Genomic DNA, 24,624 nt, shown 5'->3' on the forward strand with positions numbered 1-24,624 from the left:
ATGGGATACTGCATCTATTGCGCATTGCTTAACATTCTTGTATCTCAAGAGTCATCCTATTGTCATTTTATGATGCTCTTTCAACAATTTGGCGAGTGCAACGTGGCAGAGATTGCTCATTCTGCATACTGCATGTAACAGGATGCTAATCCTATCGACTATGAAAAAGGAGGGCAGAGTATGTGACAGTCTGGTGTTTATTCATAAGATATGCAGCTGCCATTTTGATCCTGTGTTGACTACAGCATTGTCCATCAGCTAATGTCGCTGGATATTTGATCAAATGCCAATTCTGCAGTGTAGATTTTTCAATTGTATTCCTGACCTGATTAAAAATGGTCACGCAAGCAAGCTTATTCATCTCTTGTTTCGTTTAGGAAGTGAGACAAATATTTACCTATATGGCTGCTCTGTTTTTGCTTGCCTTACAATGTTTCCGGAGTATTTTCTGTGTTGTAATTCCTTTTCTTGTTTGTGAAAGTCTTCTTTGCGAGTGCAATTATGTCTGATGTGGAGAAGTTGTCCAAAAGGTAAATTGGTCTTTACACCCATAAGATGAAACTTTACAAAGTGAACTTTCTATGCAGATCCTGGTATAGTTTATTATCATTTTTGAAGATGTCTAGATCGTGCAAAGTAAGCCCTCCAGATTGAGACAAAGTGAAATGTACGTGAGGGTCTTGGTTGTTCAGCCAATCATAGAATTTTTCAATTTCCTGTTGCTCTCCTCTTCACAGCATAAACATTTCATCTATCTTTTCCATTTTCCATTTCCATGTGTGCACTATATGGATTAATCAATGTATTATAAATGACCATCTTTTCAAGATTTGCCATGCAATATTTGGTGTAAAGGTTCCCCCAATGCTAGTATCTTTTTTCTGTTTATAGAATTTTTTTTAACAGAAAAAAGTTTTTTTCGGGCCAATGTAGGTACAGTTTAAGTATATCTAGGCAGTCCAATTGTGGAATACTTGTGTATAGAGCTTCTACATCGAGGGTAACTAAAATACCTGATTTGGAAACAATAATGAAACAGTTATGAGGATGTTGTGTGATTTCTATCAGATCTTTAGAATCCTTAATATTCTGTTTAGTAACTGTTTCTAAAAAAAACAAGCACATAGATGGATAGGGGGAACCCCTTCTTGTTGCCTCCCCACCCCTAAAGAGAACTCACTCCCCCAACTCCCTTATCTCCACGTACCTGCTGGAGCAGAGTTTTGTGCCACTGTCCCGACACTTTTTGTGACCGACGCTATGGACATTGTTATGAATCCTGTGGAGTCCTCATCAAACCCCAGCCTAAAGTCTCCTCCCATGTAACCAGGGAAAGGCAGCTTCTACCTGATCCTAACCCTGGAGGTGATATCAGGGGGAAGGATCACATGGGAAGAGAAGGCTATAGAAGGGAAGGGATGACTCCACTAGGAGATATGCAGTATTCATCTTCCTCAGGATGAAGATTAAATCATTCCCAGAAATTTAATGGCTTACTATCAATGTACCAATCCCTCTAAAGTGAAATTGCAGACTTTTTACACAAGCTCAAGCTCCCCTTACTTCAGTAACCCTCTGTATATAGAACAATCTGATGTAAATGGAAATAACAGAACAACTTTGCACCTTTTTCTATGGACTTAAATTCCCACAATGCTAAAAGTACTGGGATGGGGAAGAGGATCTTAGAGGCAATGTGTACTCAGAAAGGTGAATACTCAAAGGTGCGAGCTAGTCATTGCCAATTGAAACACCTGAGCGGGATATTTAAACCTGGAGATGAAACCCAGCTGGAGAGTGAGAATGATGGTGGAGCAGTTGATGTCCGTGCAGGAAGCATAGCTGGGAAAGCTACCATCATCCAAGGTGCAGAGGTAGCCATGGAGAGCAGCCTACTTGCAGGAGCCACCCCAATGAATGGAAACAAGGAAGACTACAGAATATGCGCAGTCGAAGAAGGTGTACTAAAAGGAAGCCCAGGTGAGAAGACGGGCTTCCCGAACAGCAGTGGCAGACTGCCATCACAGCAGATCATCGGCGGGGCTTTCGTCACTCTTGGAGACTGCCACCTCACCCACCAGAGCCTTGCATAGGTAAGGAAGAAAGCCAACCTGAAGTAGGTGGACCACCACAAAGCCAAAGATCCAGCCTGAGCTGTCGCAGAGAGCCAGTGAGTTGGCAGTGAGATAATGCTAAGGCTGAGGCGCTCTTTGTTCTAAGACTCTTGCACTGAGTTTTGAATACCCAACTATTGCTAAAACAGAGCAGGACTTATTTTATGAATATCAAACGGTTAAGCAAGACAAAAAAAAAACAGCGTTTCCATCAGCAAAGAAGTGAAAACCCCTTAAGAAAGCCACTGGCCCATAAAACCCCTTTTGAGAGATATATTTTTGGAAAAATCTATATCTCACCCTGTCACCAGAAAAGCAATTGTAGACTAAGGCAACACAGGAGCAACTTCCTTTTTGGGATTTAAATTGGAAGAATCTTGTAACACAAACTGCTGTGAATCCAAACGCTGTGGAGAAGCCATTGAGAAATCTTTTAAGAATAATTCTTGCACATATTGTTCCAAGTTTAGGAAAATTGGAACACAAGGTGTCAAGCCAAAAGTGTATAGGAAGAGACCATTGTTGGTTTAACCTCTTTCCAAGAGAGATTGGTGTGATGAATATTGGAACCAACCATACCATCAAGTCTGAAGTTAGTTGTGGTAGATTTCTTCCTGGCAGGATAGTAAATCAGGAAACGGCATATAGTAGTTAGTCCTGGCAGGCGAATGGACCAGGAAAGAAGATGATGGTTTGCTATAAAGTTGGCAGAAATATATGCGCAAAGAGCTTTTGTTGAATGAAGAGAATGTATGTATTTAATCATTTATTAATAAGCCGTACAATCAACAAAGACCGGTTGCTTTTTGCTATTGTGACAAAAATGTTATTTCATGAAGAAATATTGGAGAGTATCATGCTACCTTGAAGTAGTTTTCTTTTGAAGAAAGTGTCATATGATAACTGAACAATTGCCTTTTGGTTTTGGAATCTGTTTTGGGGGAGAAAGTTAACCTTCCCTTACAAGAGAGATATTGTGGAAGATATTGAGTGGTTTGGACTGACAGCCATCTATGGTGAAAAGAACATTTGTTGTTTTTCGAAGAAAGACTTTATGGTCGAAAAATACTTTTCTAATTCTTTTAACAGAACTTTGTTGAACCAAAACTATAATGTGAGTATTCCTGAATTGATCCAGGGGATTGGAATGCAACCCTGGTAGCAAGGAATACTTCCAAGAACATTTGAGTTTGAATTACAAAACTGTTTTGCTGAACCAAAAGTCATCTATATTTTTCTTGTATGTTTTGTGTATATTAGTGTGCAGGCCAGAGTAATTTTGGACACCTGGCCATTTTCTTTTAGTTTTTGATTTGCTAGGTAGGGACCCATCTGTTAGGTATGGGAAAGTTAGGCTTTTATGCAAACCATTTTTTCTTTGAACAAATGGCCAACTTTAGATAAACTTTACCTTTGTGTCCGTCTTGCATTTCTGACCCCTCACGAAATAGAAAAGTCCCTTTTCCTTTGGCAAGCGGCCATCTTGTTTTTTTCTTTACTGGAGATTGGGCTCACTCAGTACCATAAGGAACTCAGGGTGGCAACAGTAAAGACAGACACAAGTGATCACCGTACAAAGGTGCTTATTGAACAATGAATGCAGAGTGGGAAAAATACCTAATATAAATCTAAGATGGGAGCATGTTTCGACCATCAAATAAAAATAAGGCAATCCTTGTGGCGTCTTGTCAAAATAAATGTCGTAAACAAAAAAATAAAATTCCCAAATCCTTACAACTATTTACAGAAAGTGTGGGATGGGGTTTTCAATAAAGAAAAAAGTGTTCACAAATAATTAGTCAGGATGTGATTGCCAGGGGTGTCCCTGCCCCACGTTTTGAGCACGGGACAAAGTGGATCTCCTGAGTACAGCATAAAGCTTTCCAAGCACAAGCCAACAGTTCCATAACAGCCATCAGGTTCCTCAATGGTCAAGTCTCTTTTCTTTTTTTTTTTTATATAAGTTTTATTGTTTTATAGGTACAAACAAAACATAACATTGATAAATTAACACTTGGTCAATATATTAAACACACAGGTATTCACTTCTTCGCAAAGCTTGAATTCTTTCTCCTATCGTTTTATACTGTAGATCTGTTATGCTCAGTGGCTTTTAGGATCGTCTCGATCGCATGCATGGGTTCTATTCTGGTAGTTCATCAGATTCTAGGCTCCTTTTTTTCATGCCTTCAAGTGTCTTCCCATCTTTGCCATATCTTGGCTGCTTTCTCTGGGCATCCTCTTGTGGTGTACACTCGTTTCCATCGGTACGCACATGTCCACATCCGTTACCCATTTCTCATATTGTGGGGGTGAGGCTGAGCCCCTTAATTGGGCTAGGTTCCTCTTTGCAGTATCGAGATAGCTCTATCTCTGCATCGATCCCTAGTATCAGGAGTTTGGGGTCCATCAGTATCTCACGGCCAACCACTATTGATAGCCTGTCGCAGCATTTTTGCCAGTAGTCTTGTATTTGTGGACATTCCCACAGGATATGGAAGAAGGTCCCTCTCGTTCGATGGCATCGTAGACAGGTGGGATCAGTCGCCCTTCCTCATTGATGCAGAGCCTCTCTGGGATAATATATTCTGTGCAAGATTTTTAGCTGGATCAGCCTGATTCTGGCAGAGATTGCTGTCTCTTTGGGGTACATGAGGGCATTAGTCCAGTCCTCTGATTGTATTGGACCCACATCTCTCTCCCATTTCTCTTTGAGTTCTGTGAGTTCCATTGTAGCGAATGAGTTGATTGCATTGTACATTGTAGATGTTATTTTGTGATCAATTCGCTCCATCACTATGTTCCTCTCGATCAGGGAACACTCTGGTACATTAGGGAGGTCAATCTCACTTGCGATAAGAGCGTGTCTCATTTGCCTGTAGTGGAAGTGTTCTGAATCAGGGAGATTGAATTCGTCTTTTAGAGCTTGGAAAGATTTTATTTCACCTTCTGTTACCATGTCTTCTAGTCTCTGGATCCCAGCTTCACCCCAGGCCGACCACTTGGGGATACCGCTGAGCTCTGGAAGATGCTTATTATGCCACAGGGGCTATTTCATTGTGACCTTCCCTGCCCATCCCAGGTGTTTGTGTGCGTCCATCCAGATCTGTGTCCTCTGAGCGGCCATTGTGGATGTGTTCTGCCGTGTTCTTTTTTGATGGAGGTTTTCCATCGGGTTGATCCCTTGCTCCGCCTGCGTATCTGCTCTGTTGTGCGGTAGGTTTGTGTCGTTGTGTAGGATGTCATTCACTACTGGCATCTGGGCTGCCCAATAATATGTTTGTAGGTGCGGGAGTCCAATTCCTCTTTCCCATACTGATCGCTGTAGGGTTTTCAGTGCGATACGAGGGTGCCCTCCTCCCCACAACAGTTTCCTAAGCATCATCTATTTTGCAAAATTCTATTTTCGGTATGTATATCGGAGCGTTCTGCAGGATGTATATGAACCGGGGGAGGGCGAGCATCTTGAATAGAGCAGCTCTTCCCAGCAGTGTGAGTGGAAGAGTCATCCAGTGCCTCACATAATTCACAAATCTATGTCTTATTGGGTGTAGGTTCTTTTCTGTATATAGTGTTAGATCTGTCGTGATCTTTATCCCGAGGTATCGGAACTGCTCTCTTTCTGTTTTGTACGGGCAGTTATTCAGAGTTGTCGGATCAAGTCCCTTGATCGGGAATAGCAGGGATTTATCATTGTTTACCCTTAGCCCACTGAAGATCCCATAGGTGGTTAACATATTTGTGACGATGGGGCAAGAGAGGGCTGGGTCACTCAGGTAGATTAGAAGATCATCAGCGTATAGGGAAACCTTGTCTTCCCAGTCCTGTGCCCACTGGAAACCTTTCCATTCCTGGGATTCTCTGAGCATTATCGCTAGTGGTTCAATTGCCAGTGCGAATAACATCTCCGATAGGGGGCATCCCTGCCTGGTGCCTTTTCCAATTTTTATGCTTCTCGAGGACCACCCATTTACTCTGATTTCTGCTGTTGGGGCTTTGTATAGGAGTTTAACCCAGTTTGTGAATTGAGCTCCGAATCCCATTTTAGCCATTATGATCCACAGGGCCCCCCAGTGAACGGAATCAAAGGCTTTCTCAAAGTCAATAGTGAGGAGCGCCAGTTTGTCTTGTAGAGCCGGTGATCTTTCGATGGCAGTTTGTAGTCTATGAATATTCATTCGTGTGGATCTCTGTGGCATGAAGCCGCATTGGTCCGGATGGACCAAGCATGTTATCACTGTCTGTAGTCTGTTGGCTAGTATTTTCGCCAGTACTTTGGCTTCAGTGTTTGAGTGAGATTGGCCGGTAGGAGCTACATGCATCCGGAGGTTTGCCTTCTTGATGTATCGCCACTATACTGGCCTTTCTTAAGTCCGGCGGGAGTATACCCTTTTCCTTTGCATGCAGGAACATTTTAAGCATGTGTGGTGCCACTTCTGCGATGCCAATTTTCTTCCAGATTTCCACAGGAAAGCCGTTGGGTCCCGGGGTTTTCCCATTTTGAAGCTGGGAGATGGCAGTCGTCAGTTGTTCCTCTGTTATTTCAGCTTCGAGTGCCAACCTATGTGCTTCATTTAATGTCGGAATGGTCAACATAACCAGTATGCTGGGGTCCGTAGGGGTCATCGGCGGGGCATATAGGTTTTCGTAATAGGTTGCAAAGGCTTCTGCAATATCTGGGTCCGTTGTGGCCCATTCGGTGTTTGTGGTTTTTATCCGGCGTACTTGTAGGTGGCCCTCTTCTCTCCTTTCTAGCCATGCAAGCATCTTGCTGGCCTTATATCTCCTGTTTCGTATATTTTGGCGCGTATGGTTCTATGTGCATGTTTTGCACACGTTAGCGCCACATTCTGTAGCTTCTTCTGCACCACTTGTAAAGTTGTGTTGTCTCCCGCCGCTCCTGTGCTTATGTTATTTGCCTCAGCCCGTTTCACCTCTGCTTCTGCAGCTTCCACTTCGTGCTGGTGCGCTTTTTTGTGTGCTGCTGTCCAGCTCAGGATTTCACCCCTCAGGGTCGCCTTGTATGCTTCCCATATTACCCCCGCGTCCTCCACTGAGTCCTGGTTCAGCTCAAAGTATGCTGCAGTTGCTTCCTGACTTTTTTCTGTTAGTTCCGGGAATCCCAGGTAGTATGCATTCATTCTCCACCTCGGTGGCGGCTGTGGTCTCTCTGTCTCAAGCAGCATCGTGAGTGGGGAGTGATCTGAGATCCCTCGGGGTTGTAGTGTCGCCTCTATTACTTTATGTATGCTTTTGCCAGGGAGGAAAAAATAGTCAAGTCTGGACATTGACGCATGTGCGCCTGAGTGGAAAGAGAATTGCCTCTCCTCTGGGTGAAGGTCTCTCCATGCATCCCCTAGGCCCAGTGCCGCCGTGAAGGTAGCAAGCTTGGTTGGTAATTCCGGGTTTCTACCCCTTGTATGCGTGCGGTCCTCACTGATGTTCATTACCTCATTGAAGTCTCCGCCTATTACCAAAGTATCCGTTGGATTGTTTACTATTATCGGTGTAATCTCCTCGATTAAAGCTGTCATGAGTGTCGGGGGTGAATAGACTGCCAATATAGCTATGGTTTGGTTCCATAGTGTGCCTTGCATGAAAACAAATCTGCCTCCAGGGTCTTGGATTATTTTAGTTATGTCGATCGGGGTCCTTTTATTTATCAGTATTAGCACACCTCTCGAGCCCATGGAGAACCCTGCGTGCATTGCTGTCCTATACATGGTTCTCTTGAAGAATCGGCAGTTTGTGCCAGCCAGATGTGTTTCAGTTAGCATTACTATATCTGGGTCTTGTCGCTTTATGTATTGCATCACTAGCCTTCGTTTTATGCTGTTTCCCAGGCCGTTCACATTCCATGTCAGAAAGGCTAACTTTTTAGTATTATTTCTTGATGTGGCCATTACTCCTTGGGTTTGGTGTTATGTGCGAGTGGCCTTCCCTTGCGATCTTCCTGCATGCTGTGATTGTTGTAGCCCTGCTGAGCCATTTGATTAGCGAATACCTGTGTAACTCGCAACTCCCCCTCCCCATACTCCACCCCCAACTGAAGCATCTGTCGCCCATTGAACAAAAAATTAACGAATCAAACTAATCGCAAGTGCGTAGCTGTCTTTGGTATTGGAAATACCTCGGTGCGCACTTGCTGCTGTGGGGGTGTGTTGTGCCGGTCTGTGGGCCGCCAGCAATCATTTTCCGGTTGCAATATCTGTCAAGCAAAGTTCGTTTGATTTCATGCCATATCTGTTTTCCTCTTTCATTCGCCGTCAGTCATTAGTCTTCTCTCTGTGGTATCGCATCCATTTCTTGATGGGGTGGCCTTTCTGGTGGTTCGTTTAGCCGTCACCTGTTTCTGCTCCTCTCTTGGTGTTTGTGTGGATTCCCGTCTCCTTTCAGATTTCTCTCTGCCCAGGTCCATGCCTCTTTAGGGTCAGTAAAGTGTATTGTCGTGCCATTGTGGTATATCTTCAGCTGAGCTGGGAACAGGAGACCATATTTCACATTCAGTGTTGAAGGTGTTTTTTGAGGGGGTCAACGGATTCTCATTTTCTGCACTTCCCTAGTGATGTCTGGGAAGAAGCCGATCTTGGAGCCCCGTTGTATGTTATGTCTCCTTTTGCCCTGGCCATCTGCAGCACTGCATCGCGATCTCTGTAGTTAAGGATCTTCGCTACAACTGTTCGCGGTTGCCCACCAGGTATCGGCCTGCCCGTCGGTACTCGATGTGCTCTTTCTATCGAGAACAGTTTCGACAAAGTCTTGGGTTCAAACAGATGGGCAATCCATTGTTCTAGGAAGAGTTCCATGCTCTCTCCCTCAGCCTTTTCGGGCAGGCCAAGTATGCGGATGTTGTTTCGCCTTGACCTGCCTTCACCTTCTTCCACCCTACTTTCCAGTACCTTTATGTGTTCCAGTGCTCTATTCATTTGCTGACCCATGCCTCTCAGTTTATCTTCTGCAACCGATATACGGTTCTCCGCCTCTCCAGTACGGGATGAGAGCTTTTGAAGATCGTGGCGTAGTAGGGAGACTTCTGTGGAAATGCCGTCCATTTTGACCTCCATAGAGGTGCGTGCGTTGGAGATGGCGTTCATCACATCCCGTAGGGACAGATTTTCTTCAGGATTTTGTGCATCCTCGGATCTGCCCGCTTCCGTTGGTGGAAGCATGGCGGTGGTTGTGAATTTCTCCATCGTGCTCTGGTTGGTCCCTTTTTTTGTTGTTGCTCTATCTTTGCCCATCGCAGTTGTCGGCTGTTGGCTTGCTTTTGGTGCAGGCTTTAGTGTTTCGAGTCAGCTTGCGGGGTAGCCTGCGCAGTGGCACTCGTGTTTGCGTGAGAGTTAGTAACCAAAGCGTGTTGCGCTCCTGTGGGGCTCTGTTATCTATGTGAGGACTCTCCTTGTTGTGTGCCGCCGGCTACTGAGTTGGCTCATGGGTCTAGTCTTCCTTCTTCCCCCCCGCCCCCCCTGGTTATAGGGGTTGTCGCAGCTCGAGTTCCGCTTGGAGGCTGAGCCCGGGGAAGTCCTGTTCGGTTGAATTAGTTGGGGGAGTTTCCTCCCTAATTTTCCCTCCTGCGGCTTGTATGACTTCCCTTACCCTCTCAGTTTTATTGGGGCCCTTACCCCCACGTTTCTTCTCGCTGTGCTGGCGGCGCGTAGTGGGATTTGCTTTCTTATAGCTTTTGTCCCTTAATTCAGGATCTACCTTCTGCACTCCTCTCTGTCCCAGCTCTTGTATGGCCAGTATTTTAGTTTGTGTTGGGGAGGGAGGGGTGCCCTGCCCTTTTCATCCACCCGCCCCCACTTCTTACCGGCTTGATTATGCAGGATGTCAGCAGGCGCTCAACGTTGTACGGAGCGCCCGTAAGCCGCGGTTTGGAGCGGGAGGCTGTGTTCTGGGTGCCGTCGTTCTCTCCAGGTGCCAGTCGCTGTGCAGGGGATCAGGTTGCAGCTGCTCGCCTCCACCGCAGGCCGCCATGTTCTGTTTACGAGGGGCACTCGTTCCGGGCGTCTGTCGGTCGCTTCAGGAGTGGCGATGCGGGACGCCTCAAGCTTCACCAGGTTTCCCAGTGCTCCGTATTCGTTCTTCTCCGGGAGTGCTAGTTCGTTGCAACCGCTCCTCTGATTTGCCGCGTAGCTGCCATCTTGGATTCACTTCATTGCCGGTTGCGAAATTTTTTCCCCCACAGATTTCTCTATCTGTTCAGCGGAGTGCTTCCCAGTTTCAGTCTATTGTAGCGGCGAGTGTCTGCTTTTAATTGCTGTGATTGTTCGCCTCCGTTTCAACAGTTTTTTCTTCAGGATTTTGGAGGATTCTGCTGGCGGCCCGGGAGCTCACACGGATCACGTCTGCATGCTGCGCCCGCTGGCCACGCCACCGGTCAAGTCTCTTTTCAATAAAAAAGTCTTTTGATAGCTTTCCACCCCTGGATCTCCCTCTTTCGAGCTCGGACCCCTTTCAGACATCAGCCTCCCACTTACGGGTTCACTGTGGCTTTTCTTACTTTCACAAGTCATGTCTTTTCAAACAATTCTTCAGGCTTCGCCCCTTTTTGTCTGCTTCCCTCTGCCGGGTTCTCTCTGGCCAACTTTTACAAAACAGTTCACTGTGGACAACCCTCTGCCAGGTTCATTCCTGTCAACACACTGTTCATAGGGACTTAAGGATTCTCCCCTTTTCGTCAGCATCCCTCCGCCGGGTTCACTTTTGCCCTTGTATAACACTTCGTTTATACACTCATTTCACCATGCAGGATTCATTTCCCTTCGCTTCGCAATCATCTGTCAGTCAGACTTTTGACAGTACAGAGGATTTTACAAGACCCCCCTATGGCCACTTTTACCTCTTTTCGCCTCATCCCAAGGGCTGCTGGTTTCGGTTGTTTCTACCATTGAGTAGTCGCAGAGAGTTTCCTGCCTGAGCACTCGAGTGATGCCGGACTCCTCTGTTGCTGGTTTTCCCCCTCTTTCATCAATAGTTTTTTAAAAACCATTTCAAAGTTCAAATTAGCCGGTGGCTACTTTTCGTTCAACGCAGTTCGGTTTCTTATCAATTCTCCCCTCGACTCACCGGCTGTGATGAACCGCTTGCCTTTCTTTATCCTTTGAGTCAAGGTTGGTACCACCGAGACCAGTGCCCTTCCCCGGCTTGTTTATCAGTGGAGGAGGGTCTTGCGTAGTGTAGACATCGGCTGCAACACATGCTGGCTATTGTTCATGCTCTTATAATTCCTTCTGCGTAGGTTTCACGGGCCTTGGTCAGAAAGGGCATGGTCACTTCTCTCCTTGTCGCCCTTGTTGTATGCGCCGTCTTTCTCCTCCTCTTGAACTGCTATGCTGAGTTAGCTCTCAGGTCGTGCGGTCTGCCTTGCTCGTCTTGTGCTCCACCTTCTTATCCCTGTGGGGAAGGGAAAGGGCCGTCGGTGTGTGTGATAAAAGTTAATTGCCTGACTCTGCCTGACCCTTGTATCGGGACATGTCGGGTATACACCTCTGGAGTTTGTCTGCCGTCTTCCATGGAGTAAGTGTTTGTGTCAAAAGAAAGGGTTTGTCATGATTATATTTTTCGTCGTAGTGGTGTTGGTAAAGTCAGCAGGGTGAGATTGGTAGGGTTTGTAAAGCAAACTGTAATGACTGGGATTAATATCAATTAAAGAAGGTGGATTGTGGGAACGTTAGTGCTTCATCTGAGTAGACTCAGTGTTCGGGAAAGAATAATCAGAGGGACTTGGAGAAGAACGATTGGGAGTATTCGGGCAGGCAACAAGATAATGGGGATTCTGGGAGAGATGGTTTCTGGGTGCAATGGGGGTTTGGGATCCTATGGGATTTGTTATATGCAGAGGGGCCGTTGGCTCTGACTAAGATAGATTGAACGGGAGGAAGGCGGGTAAATGTATTAAAGCATACAAAGAACTCAGGTTATCGCCCTCTCCTTCTTTCCCCGTATGATACTGCGCCTCAGCTAGGGTATTCCTCGGTGCACAACCCTGGGCTCCCCTACCCAGGTGATCCTCCCTCGTCCACCCCCATGGTTGGGATCTGAGAGCGTCGACCCATCCCTGGCCACCTGAATAAGGGATTCTCGAGGTGGTCTTGGGAGAAAAACCTCAGATTTCTCGCAATAGACACAGAGCCCATTTCCTGTTAAGAAAAGAAGTGTGCTGCATCAGTCATTGTGAAATTTTCAAAAATGTCGTACCTCTACTTCTTGGTCCGTCCTGGTCTTCCACACTCCACCCCTTTTCTCAATCTCTATTCACTCCAATCAACAAAATACACCCTGCCCAACCATTGCAGAGACACAGCTGTGTCAAGCTTCCCTCTTCTCAACACTTCAAACGGAACCAAGCCAGTCGTGACATGCAGCGCCAACCTATATGCACAAACTCTCTTCTCAATGGTATCCTCCCACCTGAGACACCCCTTGAGCCATCCAGATGCCCTGCATGAGGGTTCGGTTGAAACTTTCAACTGCCACATTGGTGCTAGGGTCGTACAGGGATGTCTTGGGATGCGTAACCCCATTGCCCGACAAAAAGGCCTCCATTATCCTTGAAGTTTGAGCTTCCTCGGGAACCCCTCTCTGAAATACTTTATCCAGAAAGCCTACTACAGCTCTTTATTCTGCTTCCAGCGCAATTGCCACCACCGCCCATTTGGCATATGGATCCATGAGCACAATGAGGTATTTCCTCCTGCCTCTGTCACCATGAGTATATCCAATGCAATGAATTCCCATGGCATACTTGGCAGCTCTAGTAGCCTAACTCCAGGTCTCGAGAGCCAGAATCCTGGCGGGTTTTCAGAATATCCCTCTTTAATATTTGAAATAAAATGTGCATACATTTAGAATCATAATATGCAAATGTCTCATAATTATTAATGAGGGATATCCTGTTCTGGTGTTAAACAACCCTGGCCTAATAGATTGGATATGGTTTCTAAGCACTTTTTGCACCTCTTTGCCATGCTGAGATGCCCCTTGTGTCCTGCCTACAGCAATTTGCACTGTACACCCACCGGAGGCATTATGCGTCCTGGTTTGCACAAGAGAACACCCTCGCACTCAACTCATCCCTTACTCTATTGAGAGCACCCGACCATCCATTCCAATTTGTTTTCACATAGTCAGTGACCTGGGTAAGTTCAATATCCTCTCTCGCCTCTAGGTCCCAGTCCTGCTCATGGACGACACCCTCCCACACAAGCAAGACGTGTTCAGCCTTTTCCTCCTCTTACATTACTTCCATTTGGGGTTGTTGGTATCCTAGACCAAAAAAATTTGCCAACACATTTTGCTTTCCAAGAACATGCTCCAGTACAAACTAATTCCCTCATCAAGGTGACCCACCGCACCATCCTTTGTGAAACACCATATAGCTCTTTATGCACAAACACTCCAATCAAGGGCTTGTGGTCAGAGGGAACAGTGAATGCCCAGCCCCACAAATGCTTTAGACTTCTTAACCGCCCACACCACACTTGGGGCTTCTCTTTCAGTGACTGAGTAGCATAACTCCGTTCCCTTCAATTCTTGTGATTAAAAAGGCAATAACTCTCTCCACACCATTTTGCTTCTGTACGAGTACCGCTCCAAACCCAAATCACTGGCATTGGTCATGACAGCGGTCTTTCAAAGTTAACCAACAAAGGTGTACTTGCAATTGATTGCTTAAGATCGTTAGATTGTTGCTGACACTCAGATCCCCAATCAAATATCACCCCTTTCTTACACAATCGTCTGATATTCTTGCACCTATAAGCAAAGTGTCTGACAAACTTTGAGTAATACTCCACTAATCCTATGAATGACATGACCTCCTGCTTGTACTGTGGAGGTTCTAGGTGTAAGGATTTGCTGCTGCAACCACAGCACAATGTTCTGGTCTCCCTGCTGCTGCCACGGCTTAGCATCCTGGTCCCTATGGCAAAGACGGCGTCTGCTGACATCTCAATGCATTACCAGTATGTCAGTGACAGATTCTGGAATTTTCCCCCGAAGGATCCCGTCATCTTAATAGAGCTCCTCTGTAAATTCATAGGACTTCATCCAGGCTGGGGTCCCCCTTTGTCCATATCTCCTTTCAAATTATGCTCTTGTGGACCTTTTAGCATGAACTGATCTCGAGCGCTCATTTTATGATTGGCCAAAGTTGCATTGATTTGCTAGCTCCCTCAATCCGGTAATGAAGTCTTGGACTGATTCTACCAACCCCTGTTCTCGAGTCCCAAAGTAGTACCTCTCCAGGTGTTAGGCAGAATTGCATGCAGGACCCTGTGGGACCACCACATAAAATTAGGACTACAGGTGTAAGCAAAACCAACCTTTGGTATAAGTCTGTACTACACAGTTCTTGGTAGCGAGCTGAGCAGCCAGGCTTATCTCAAGAGGGAATGTGAGCAGTAAAAGTGGTTACACAGAGGTCTTACAATCACAGTGGTTCAAGTAGACACTTGCACTCTAGCTTTCTTGGTAAAACACTTATTTATTACACCATCATTTAGAAAACATTCACTAGAAGGAGGCAACTTAATATCATACACAAACACACTTCAGTACCAAACCAATACGTTTCTGAGTAAATTAGGCTCCCCGGAAATAGGAGCAAAATGGCATTTCAGTCACTTTAAATAGGATTAGAAAGGCACAGGTTAATAAAATAGATCACAAATATGTTCTTAGGCGGTGCAAATAGTTTTAGTTCACTAGCTGACTCGATTCAGTTCAATAGGCCTAGGCCAAAGTCAATGGGCTAGTGTCTTGGATAGGAAAGAGCAGTTCTTGTAGTAAACGGTAAAGTCTTTGCCAAAGTTCTCAGCAGTAGTTTGTACGAAAAAGAATCATATGTTGGGGTCACAAGCTGATTAGGCCTGTAAATTGGAACATTTTCACGAACATTCACTGTGAGAGGTAAGTTATCTCAATCGGGTTGGCACAGTACCTTTAATATGAAGAAAAGATGCAGCTGAAGACGTTGGTTACTGGCAGTTCCTGCAGATCTCACTGTTCCTGAGCCTCAGTCGTGGGGACAAGAGGGAGGACGTCGGCGGACTCGTGCACTGCACAGGCACTGATCAAACAAGCTGGCAAATGGAAGTTCTTTTGTTCGAGTAGCAGTAGTTAAGCACACAAGCTGGTGTCCTTCCGCCCTGGTTAAACTTAACAAGCTCCGAGAATGGTAGCCAGGTGGCTTACGAGTTGATTGATCCCACCAACTCAAAGGAAGAAGTCGTCCTTGAACTTGGCAATTCGAACCTGCAGCAGAGCTTCACCGGGCAAACCAACGGCCCAGGAGTTGCAGCAGCTGTCCTCTTCCAGCTAGTCTTCTGTTCTTTTGTTCCAGTGGTTGAGACTGCCTTTCAGTCCAAGAGACTCGCCTTTTAAAAAGTTTTCTCCCTTTCATTCCAGCCTAGCTGTCACTCAACCAGCAGGATGGCTGTCCTTGCCGGACAGTCAGCCAATCACGCCAGAGTGCATTTGGGTCTGCTAGGAGACTAAGCACAGGGAGTTTCGGGCAGCTTCCCTTCCTTGCTGCCCACCCCAGACACTCAGGCGCCAGAGGCGGTCTTCAGTCCTGAAGCCCACCAAAGGCGTAAGAACAAAGGGACCAAACCTGGTTTGGCACGCAGAGACAAACTATAGAAGGACCTTTCCAAAAAGAAATGGCAAAAAAAGATGACCAGGGCCTGTTTAAACAAAGGGGCTTAAGGCGCCATCTTGAAAAACATGGCTCCCGTGATTTTTAGCTACCAGTGTTCGCTGTCGGGGAAAAATCATGGTAGTTCATTGTAAAACCACTACCACCAGCCATTTCGATAGGAAAGGGTAGCATTTACTGCTACATGATTTCTAGACACAAGGGATACTAGGTAACCCCGCCAGCACTCTAAAGAAAGATAGTGTGTGCTGGGTCTAGGAATTTAAAAAGACTAGTAAAGTCAATTTAACCTTACATTCTCTGGGAAACAGTAATTTATCCCAGAGAAGGTATTTAAACCTTTTGGAAGTCTAAAAAGACAACCCTCTGTGACTGTCGCTGCACTGAGGGTGCTGTGTAACACACATGAAAAGATGATGCCTATGTAGTTATCTAAAACTCCATAATCAGAGAACACAAGAGTAAAACGCACATCAAAATACATGAGTGGGGGGAAAAAGGCTCACACTCTTTCCAGGTAAAAAAATCAAGTCCTCAAAATCCAGCAAAGTTGCTGGGGGTCTCTAAGGTGAAGGGAATTGGCACATTTATGAGCATTCTCCCTAACACCAGGATTATACTGGACTTCTTTTCAAAGTGCAAATCCATCTTGCAAGGAATGCCTTTGTAAGCATTTAGTAACACTTCCTGCAGCGTCTTGCCGCTTTCCTCTGACCGAGACATATCCCAACCCTGGCAAGATTTTAAAATCCTCCTGCCCTTGTAACGTAGAATGTGCATAAGGAGAGCACAACGTCTTTGCCTGCTGAAAGAGTGCCCATGTATTGCAAGGACATAATCCTGAAAATCCTCTTTCCATATCTCCCACTTGACCATGAGTTCCCCACGATTGGGCAAGAAGTGGGGTGGCAGACTGCTCATGGCGCCTGTGGGAAATAGATATATTAACTGACCTTTATTATCTGGTATTGTCCCTGGAGATGATTTGCAATTCTTAGCATCGAGCAGCACCATGCCTCCTTCAACTCAAGATCATCAAGCTGTCCCAGTGGCACCACTCATGGTAACAGTTCACTTGATTGATCAGCTGCGGCTGTTTCAGCGCATCTGCATTGCTATAGCAACAGGGGTTAAAGAACCACAGACAACTCCAAGGGAAGAGTTCACGCTCCGATCAAATATATCCCGGAGGCACTTTGGCCTCTGAAATAGGCCCTGCCCCAAGTGGGTAACAACCTGGTTAGTTGTGTGGTAGCTCCGGGAATGACGGCTATGTCCTGAACAGTGGTTCCTAGCCTGGTAGCTCTCTGGCACCTGCCGTGTCTTGCCGGTATGCTGGCGGGTGCCGTGAAACAGCAGCACCTCCTCTGGTCTACTTCCCGCTCTGGCGCCGTACTGCCTTGTCACAAAGAACCTTCACGAACTGTAGTCCCATACCCACACATTCACAGGGGCTCCTCACTGTTGCACCACTCTGTGTCTGGCTGTTTCGCATACAGCCCCTCCATGTGTTGGGCAGCTGCAAAGCGGGGTGGAGCGGATAGCCTTGGGCACACCTAGTAGAGATACCTGCAGACAAGGGAGGTGTTGTATTAATGAATATAAAAGATTTTGACAGAAAATGACAAAGATTATAGCACTCACCCTCTCATCGGGGGTGCGTACATAGCTGGTAACGGCCCACAGGGTTGATTGCTATAATAATCTTAGGCATTCTGTCTTCGTTTATATTCATTAATGCTGCACTGCCACCCTTGTCTGCAGCTATCTCTACTAAGCGTGCCTAAGGCTATCTGCTCATTTTTGTCAATTTATCTTGTTGGAAATTACCACTATTGATGGAGTGCAATACTTCTCTTACTACCCTCTTCTCGAAAGTAATGATTTCAGCTGGAATAGTATTATAAAGGAGGGCAAAAACCGAGAATACGGTTTGTTTTAAACCAGTTGCATTTTCTTACTATTAGTCACTGGAATGTGGCTCATCTGTTATGTTAATTTCCTTTTGTGTGGGCACATGAATCTCAAAGAAATATTTTAATCGTCATTTGTTTTGTCACACACCTGGTTGACGGACTGCAGTCAGCACGCTAACATCCTACCCCTCCACCCCCACCCCCACCCAAAAACCTCAAAACTTCATTTAGTGACTGCCCTTAAATGGCTCATGGCAACATTTAAAGAAACGTTCCAAAGACCCCTGATGAGTTTTACGCTTTCCGTAGTGCCTGTAATCCGACAAGGAGAAAACTTCACATTTTATTCTGTTGCGAATGGTACGCTTTAAACTAGTATGCTTGTCATGCACCCTCTCCACCTAGGGCCCACAACTGCTTGGCCCTGATGATCAAAAAAACATTTTCAAAAGGCAACAAGTGATGTGCATTTTTCGGAATCTGAGCCAGGCAGGCGCTTCTTTACTTTGCTTCTGTTACTGTCATACAGATGTACAGAAAATATTTGCGAATCTGTTTTCAGAGCGCATATGTTATTGAGTCACATGCTGCTGCTTAGCGGTTGGGTCAATAGTAACCTGCCCAAAACAATTGAACATGAAGAGGGAAATGCATTCTCTTCATAGGTGTCTTAATTCAATGCAGATTTCAAGTTAGGGTTTTAAAATGAACTACTTTTCTTATGTGTTTTAACTTCAGCTTAAAGTGAGTAATCCTTTTTTTAAACATTTGTTTGGTTGTGTGTAGTGTAGCCTAAATTTGAAGATTTTCAGTTCTAACGTTTTCTTTGGCTTACAATAGGAGCCCTCTAGCACAAATGGAAGAGGAAAGGAGAGACCACGTGAACAAGATGAAAAAAATGGAGATGGAAATGGAGCAGGTCTTTGAAATGAAAGTTAAGGAAAAGATTCAGAAACTGAAAGACTCTGAAGTAGAGGTATTTAAAGTTACACAGCATGATGCCATTTTGACAAACTTTCCATTCCACGCAAGTCAACTTATTTTGTCAAATTCATGTCCCATTCCTTTTTACTGCAGAAATAAAGGCCCCATTCCTCTTGAGCAAGCATCGTTGTATGGCCGCAATTTGGTCAGCTGGTCTTTTGTCAACGGGTCAAACCTAATTTCACCTGTTCTGATGCTTAATTGTAATTCTAAATGTATGTGCCCCATTTCAATATATTTATTGCCAGCTTCACTGGTTAGTACACTTTTCTAGCAGGTGTGAGCATGATTACAAAAACTAACAAATGCCACTATGTTTGAACTGTGGATAGAGTAGGGGTGGTCACTTCTGGGCTTTGGGGTTATGGGAACATGGGAATGCTTTCAATTGTAGTTGTGACAATCTTATCATTTAATTCATTTATCAAAGTGACTTCGTCAGAATTGTGCAAATGAATGGCAAAAACTAAATCTGCGTCACCTTAAGATCCTGGCCAGATAATGTATTTAAATCTGTCCTCCTAACTCAACGAGGACTACCGGCCATATACTGCAGTAGAAAACTGGCATATAACTCCATCAAACCTATACAACCTATTGCAGCAACACAGTCTGTTTTACCATCACATTTTAGCTTTTTCAGGAAATTTGTCTACTCCCTATCATAACATAGTGATTTTAGTACATAGACATTCCACATTTTCAAAAAAATACACTTTTTATTCTGTACTTATTTATTTTATATATAAAAAAAAATCTCTTCAGCGTTTTTACACATACGTTTCATTATCAAAAACCATCAATCGCATAGTACAACAAAAAAGACACAATCAATATAAGCCACTAAAAACATCACTCTGTAGATTTACTTTTTCTGAACCTGAGCAACATTTTAGAAGGCTATGTTGTGTATAAGAGGGGACAATCTATCTCATATAGACTAAACCCCAACACATGTCGGTTTCTGTCCTTGGGTTGTCCCTTTTACCATGGACATTCTTCAGGGTGGATATTACACCTATTAACAACTGAGGGTTCAAAATGTTCTTTCCATCAAAAGTTCTTCTGTAATATTATAGAGTCATAGACACAAGTGTGGCATGATTAAACTTGCTCGTAAAAAATAAAGCGGTTGCAGAAAGGCCTTTTTTATACTTAAACTAAGAGGCGTTTCCTTGCCACCAGGAAAACTAAGAACCGTCAGCATGTCCAAATGAAAATAGCCCATCACTGTAGTGTCCCAAAACCCTACTTCTGACCCTAACACTATTAACTAAAGACTAATGTGCATAGATTCCAAACTCCAAAGTAAACTCGTAGTGACATCTCTTGCCACTTCCAAGTCTTCAGTGTTCAAAGTAAAAACAAACGTTCAGCTTCTTAACAATCAATGTCCCAGTGACCAGGGTGTGTCTCCTTTCCCCTGGCTTCTAACTGGTTCATCTCAGACCTTCATACGGGTGCGAGTCCCAGACTTGCAAAGCAATATCACAAAACATGCATTTATTCTCTTGGCAAACATATACTTCTTTCTTGACAGTCTGTTTCTTGTAGGGTACCAGACCCTCTTATTTGATCCTCATGTTGGTGAGGGTCCTAGACTCGCAAAGCGGCAACAGTAAAATTGGTTTACTCTTCTGCAAAGTACGTGTGCTCCTTTTTAAATGCATTCTTTAGTGTCCTTGCCCCTCTTGTGTGGTTACCAGGGCTTGGTTCACGCTCCTGCCTAGCCCGTGTTTCTCTTATGCCTTTCGGAATTAGTTTCATATGAATGTGGGTCCCAGACTCGCAATATGTAGTTGCCACGACTTGGTCCATTCTCTTGCCAAGCCGCTGCTTCTTTCTTTTTTTCAGTTACTTTTAGGGTCCCGACCCTCTCCTCCTCTTTCTCATAGGGTTGCGTGTCCCTGATTTATATGCTGCTCCCAGGGACATCCACCCTCCTCAAGTACGTTCCACTCTCCTCCCCATACTTCCCCTGACCTCCAGCTAAATTTAGAGGCGCACGGGGGCCAGGGAGCATGCGCTGCCCTGACTCCGCCCTCCACTGCCACACCTCAGTCCCTTTTTCCGCATTGACGGGAACGGGCCGAATTCACCAGTGCTCCTGGGTTTGGCTTTGGCCATGTAATTCCACGCGCAGATACTTCTTCTCTTTTTTTGTCTTTTTTATCATTCAGGTACTCGGTCCTCAGGTGTGTCACTCCTCCCCGGCGCATAACGACTTCTACAGGGATCAGCAGGTGTCCATCCTGCAACGGGCTCTTCCCAACTTCAGACCCCCTCTGTCTACGTTGCCTTGGCTCAGAACACGGTTGGCAATCATGTTCGGCGTGTGATTCGCTGTCCTCGATGGTGCTGAAGAGCAGACTAGCCAGGTGGAGGGAGCTCTTCCAGAAGTCGCCTCCAGAGGATCTCAAGAGCTTCGTGAAACATGGTCCAAGGTAGGGCTGATATTTTCCAGCGCACCCCGCGAGGGAGACTCCTTCCCAGGGACTCTCCAGCGCAGGAGGGACCGGCCAGGTCCTTCCACCGGCACGTGCACTGAGACTGCTACAGCTACCGGCTTTGGGGTCGAGGGGTCCTTGGATCCTCCCACACGCAGTGTCGAGGGACCAGAAGGTTCTTGTACTGGGCCTACACCCAAGGTGCTCTGCCCTTTTATCGGGGCAATGTCTGAGGGGCTATGCCCTAACACCGGCAACACGTCTGAGGGGCTACGCCTTAATACCGGCAATATGTCCGAGGGGGACGCCTAAACGTAGCTCATCGACCCCCGGTTCGAGGGTGTCGCACCTACCGGGCCGAGACCTGAGGAGTAGGGTAGGCCCAGCGATCCACACGTGAGTGTTTTGGACGAGGCCGGACCCAGCGGGCTGGGCAACACGTGGCAGGCAGCTCGACAAAATGGCCGCTGCACCAGACAGGAACACCTGTCTGACTCCATTCCACGAATTCGGTGAAGGAGTGTTAAGGTGGGACTGGTCGCAACCAGGCAGGTGGCCTACAGTCTACCCTTCATATGCGCTTGGCAACTTTCCCATGCGTCCATACAGACTGGGTACGCAGCGGCTCCAGCAGTCCCCCTGTACGCCGCGCCTCCAGCAGTCCCCCGCTAACCTGTCGATACCCCCTACCACCTCTTCGGCCAGTGACGAGGTCCTCTTTGACAAATTCCTCAGCCTCATGAGGTCTCTGCAGATTGGGGGCTATCATCAAGGGAGTCCTCCCCGCTATGTCAGGGAAGTCCTCCCCGCTATGCGAACTGCACCACAGACTCCTCCATCGGGGCTCCCTGACCCCGGTGCAGCCGCCTCCTCCGGCTCCACAGCCAACTCCTCAACCCCCACTGCCTTCTCAGCCTCCGGCTGTGGTCTCTGTACTCCGGCCTCTGGTGCCATCCACCGCTCCTCCTCCACAAGATCCTCCAGATATGCAGGACACAGACGAGGAGGAGGATCCGGACACACCATCCTCAGCCAGGGCCTTTCATGAACATCTTGCTGGCCTGGTGGAGTACTTGGGCCTCAAATCCAGCACTATACCAGCATCCATTAAATCATGGGTCACACCCCATCTCAAAAAAACCCTCACTAGACCCCACCATCCCTACAAATTACAGGCCCATAACAACCATACCATCCCTCCCTCAAAATCATTGACAAAATAGCATATTCCCAGGACCAAACTCAGCTAGAAGAGCACCAACTATTAGGGGACAGACAATCTGATTTCTGACCCAGTCACAGCACTGAGACTGCCTTCCTTGATTTAAAAAACCAGATGGATTCTATTAGGAACTCTGGCAAACTGGGCATACTACTACTATTGGACCTCTCTGCTGCGTTCAACCTAGTAAATCACGATAAACTATGCAACACCCTCTCCATTAACTTCCACTTTTCTAAGAAAGCCACAAACTGGATAAAATTCTTCCTCTCAGACCGCACCTCAAGAGTTGCTCTAGGAGAAGCAGCAGCCGATCCGATCCCAGTACCGGTGGGAGTACCACAAGGATCCTGCCTCTCCCCAACACTATATAATGCATACACCAAATTACTCTTTGCGGCACTAGACTCCATGGGAGTCATATATACCAATTTTGCTGATGGTACAAAATACTTATCCCCATCTCAGGCAACCTTGAACAAGATACTGCCTGCATCAACAAAATGTATTCCCTTCTCCAAAACTGGATGGCGAATAATAGCCTCTGCCTGAACGGGGAAAAAATTGAAATCCTCAGTCGGCTCACCAACTAAACTCAGTAAACTACCTCCTGACTATACCTCCATTCTGATAGATGGCACCCCCATCACCATCTCTCACAAAGTCAAAACGCTAGGAATCTATCTAGACTCGAACCTCACCATGAAAAATCATATTAACGCACTTGCCTCCTCCAGTGCATATAGAGCAAAACTTATCACACTAAGCAAACCCTTTCTTTCCACCCAAAATTGCCTAACGCTCGCTAGTCCTTAATCCTTACAAAACTAGACTATTGCAATATCTTGCTATTAGGCACCTCAAACAAAAACCTGTCCAAACTACAACTACTGCAAAACAAAGCCCTAAGAGCTGCCTTGGGCGTCAACAGAAAAGAACACATCTCCCAGCACAGAAGAGATGCCCACTGGCTACCCATGAAAGCAAGAATCCTCCACAAGACACTCCCCACCACGCATAAATGCATTTTCAACACAGCACCAACCTATCTTAACCAAACCACATCTCGCAAAGCCACTGGGAGAGCTCTCAGATCCAGCAACAACACACACCTCCACATCCCACGCTTTACCACAACCAGAGCAGGCAAGTCCAGCTTCCCCATAGCAGCACCGCGCATTTGGAACACACTCCCTACACACCTCACAAATGAGCCTTCCTTCCACAAATTCAAGAAACATCTAAAAATCTGGCTTTTCAATAAATACTAATCTACCTTGCAAACCTCAGCTGCAAAGCAACGCGCACACAACTGTAACAAGATTATGCCAACCACAATGTATGAATATGAAGTATATAACCTTGTCATTGAAATGTAAGCTTCCAAACGTATAATTCTGAAAATGTATGTCCATGATGTATGTACGCTCTGATGCCTAATGGTCTGGGCGTGTAATTAAACGCAATAAATAAATAAATGAATAAAAATAAAACAAGACACCCCTCTGCCAACACGGGGATTCCACTGCAAACCGAGGTAGTCTCCCTGGCCAAGAAGGGTTGGCTCAGGCCCCACTCAGTCTAGCCGGTCAACAGACGCCTGGATGCCAAGTACAGGCAGATGGAGGGGGACACACTCTTGCTCTCGATCCATCCTCAGCCACACTCCTCGGGGATCGCTGCGGCATCACTTTACTCCAAGCCTCAGTCGTCCTCGGCCACCTCCTCTGCGGCGCTGTTAGGCTAGGAGGAGAAGATCTTTGAGGCTTACGGCAAGAAGATCTACTCCAACGCCTCCTTGCACTTGCGTCAGGCCAACGCAGATGCCATGCTGGCTGCCGCCATCCAACGGTTATGGCGGGAAATAGCAGATTTCCTCTGGAGCTCCCCTCCCAATGCCAATCACGCTTTAAGGCGGGGCTAGTGGAGGTCAAGCTCGTGGCGCATGACCTCATGGAATCCACAGTGGCGCATATCAATACCTCGGGCTGTGCCATCTGCATTGCCACAGACGTGTGAGGCTCACGGCCTGGCTCTGGGTGACGAAATTCAATCCAGACATCCAGGAGCGCATTCTCGATCTACCGTTTGATGGGAGGGGACCTCTTCCACTCCTCAACGGATGAGGAGCTGGACAAAAAGAACAGCTCACAAACGGCAAAGTCTTTATCCATCTTTACAAAGACCACGCCCAAATCTTACACCTAATCTAAGCAGCGCTCGGAGAAGGGTCATATATATGGAGATATAAGAATTGTGTTACTCTTACTAATATCATGCG

At 46.1% G+C, this 24,624-nt stretch overlaps 1 protein-coding gene across 2 annotated transcripts in view; it reads left to right on the top strand.

Moving 5' to 3' along the window:
* SEPTIN7 (septin 7) overlaps positions 1-24,624 on the top strand; it is a 704,343-nt gene that overhangs the window by 560,839 nt on the left and 118,880 nt on the right. For both annotated transcript variants that reach the window (XM_069613251.1, XM_069613252.1), the window contains one exon: positions 18,531-18,666. In XM_069613251.1, coding sequence (XP_069469352.1) covers positions 18,531-18,666 — 136 coding nt within the window. The remainder of the gene's footprint in view (positions 1-18,530; positions 18,667-24,624) is intronic.

The sequence above is a fragment of the Ambystoma mexicanum genome, chromosome 5p (assembly GCF_040938575.1).
Source record: "Ambystoma mexicanum isolate Mex_15411 chromosome 5p, UKY_AmexF1_1, whole genome shotgun sequence".
Taxonomy (NCBI): Eukaryota; Metazoa; Chordata; class Amphibia; order Caudata; family Ambystomatidae; genus Ambystoma; species Ambystoma mexicanum.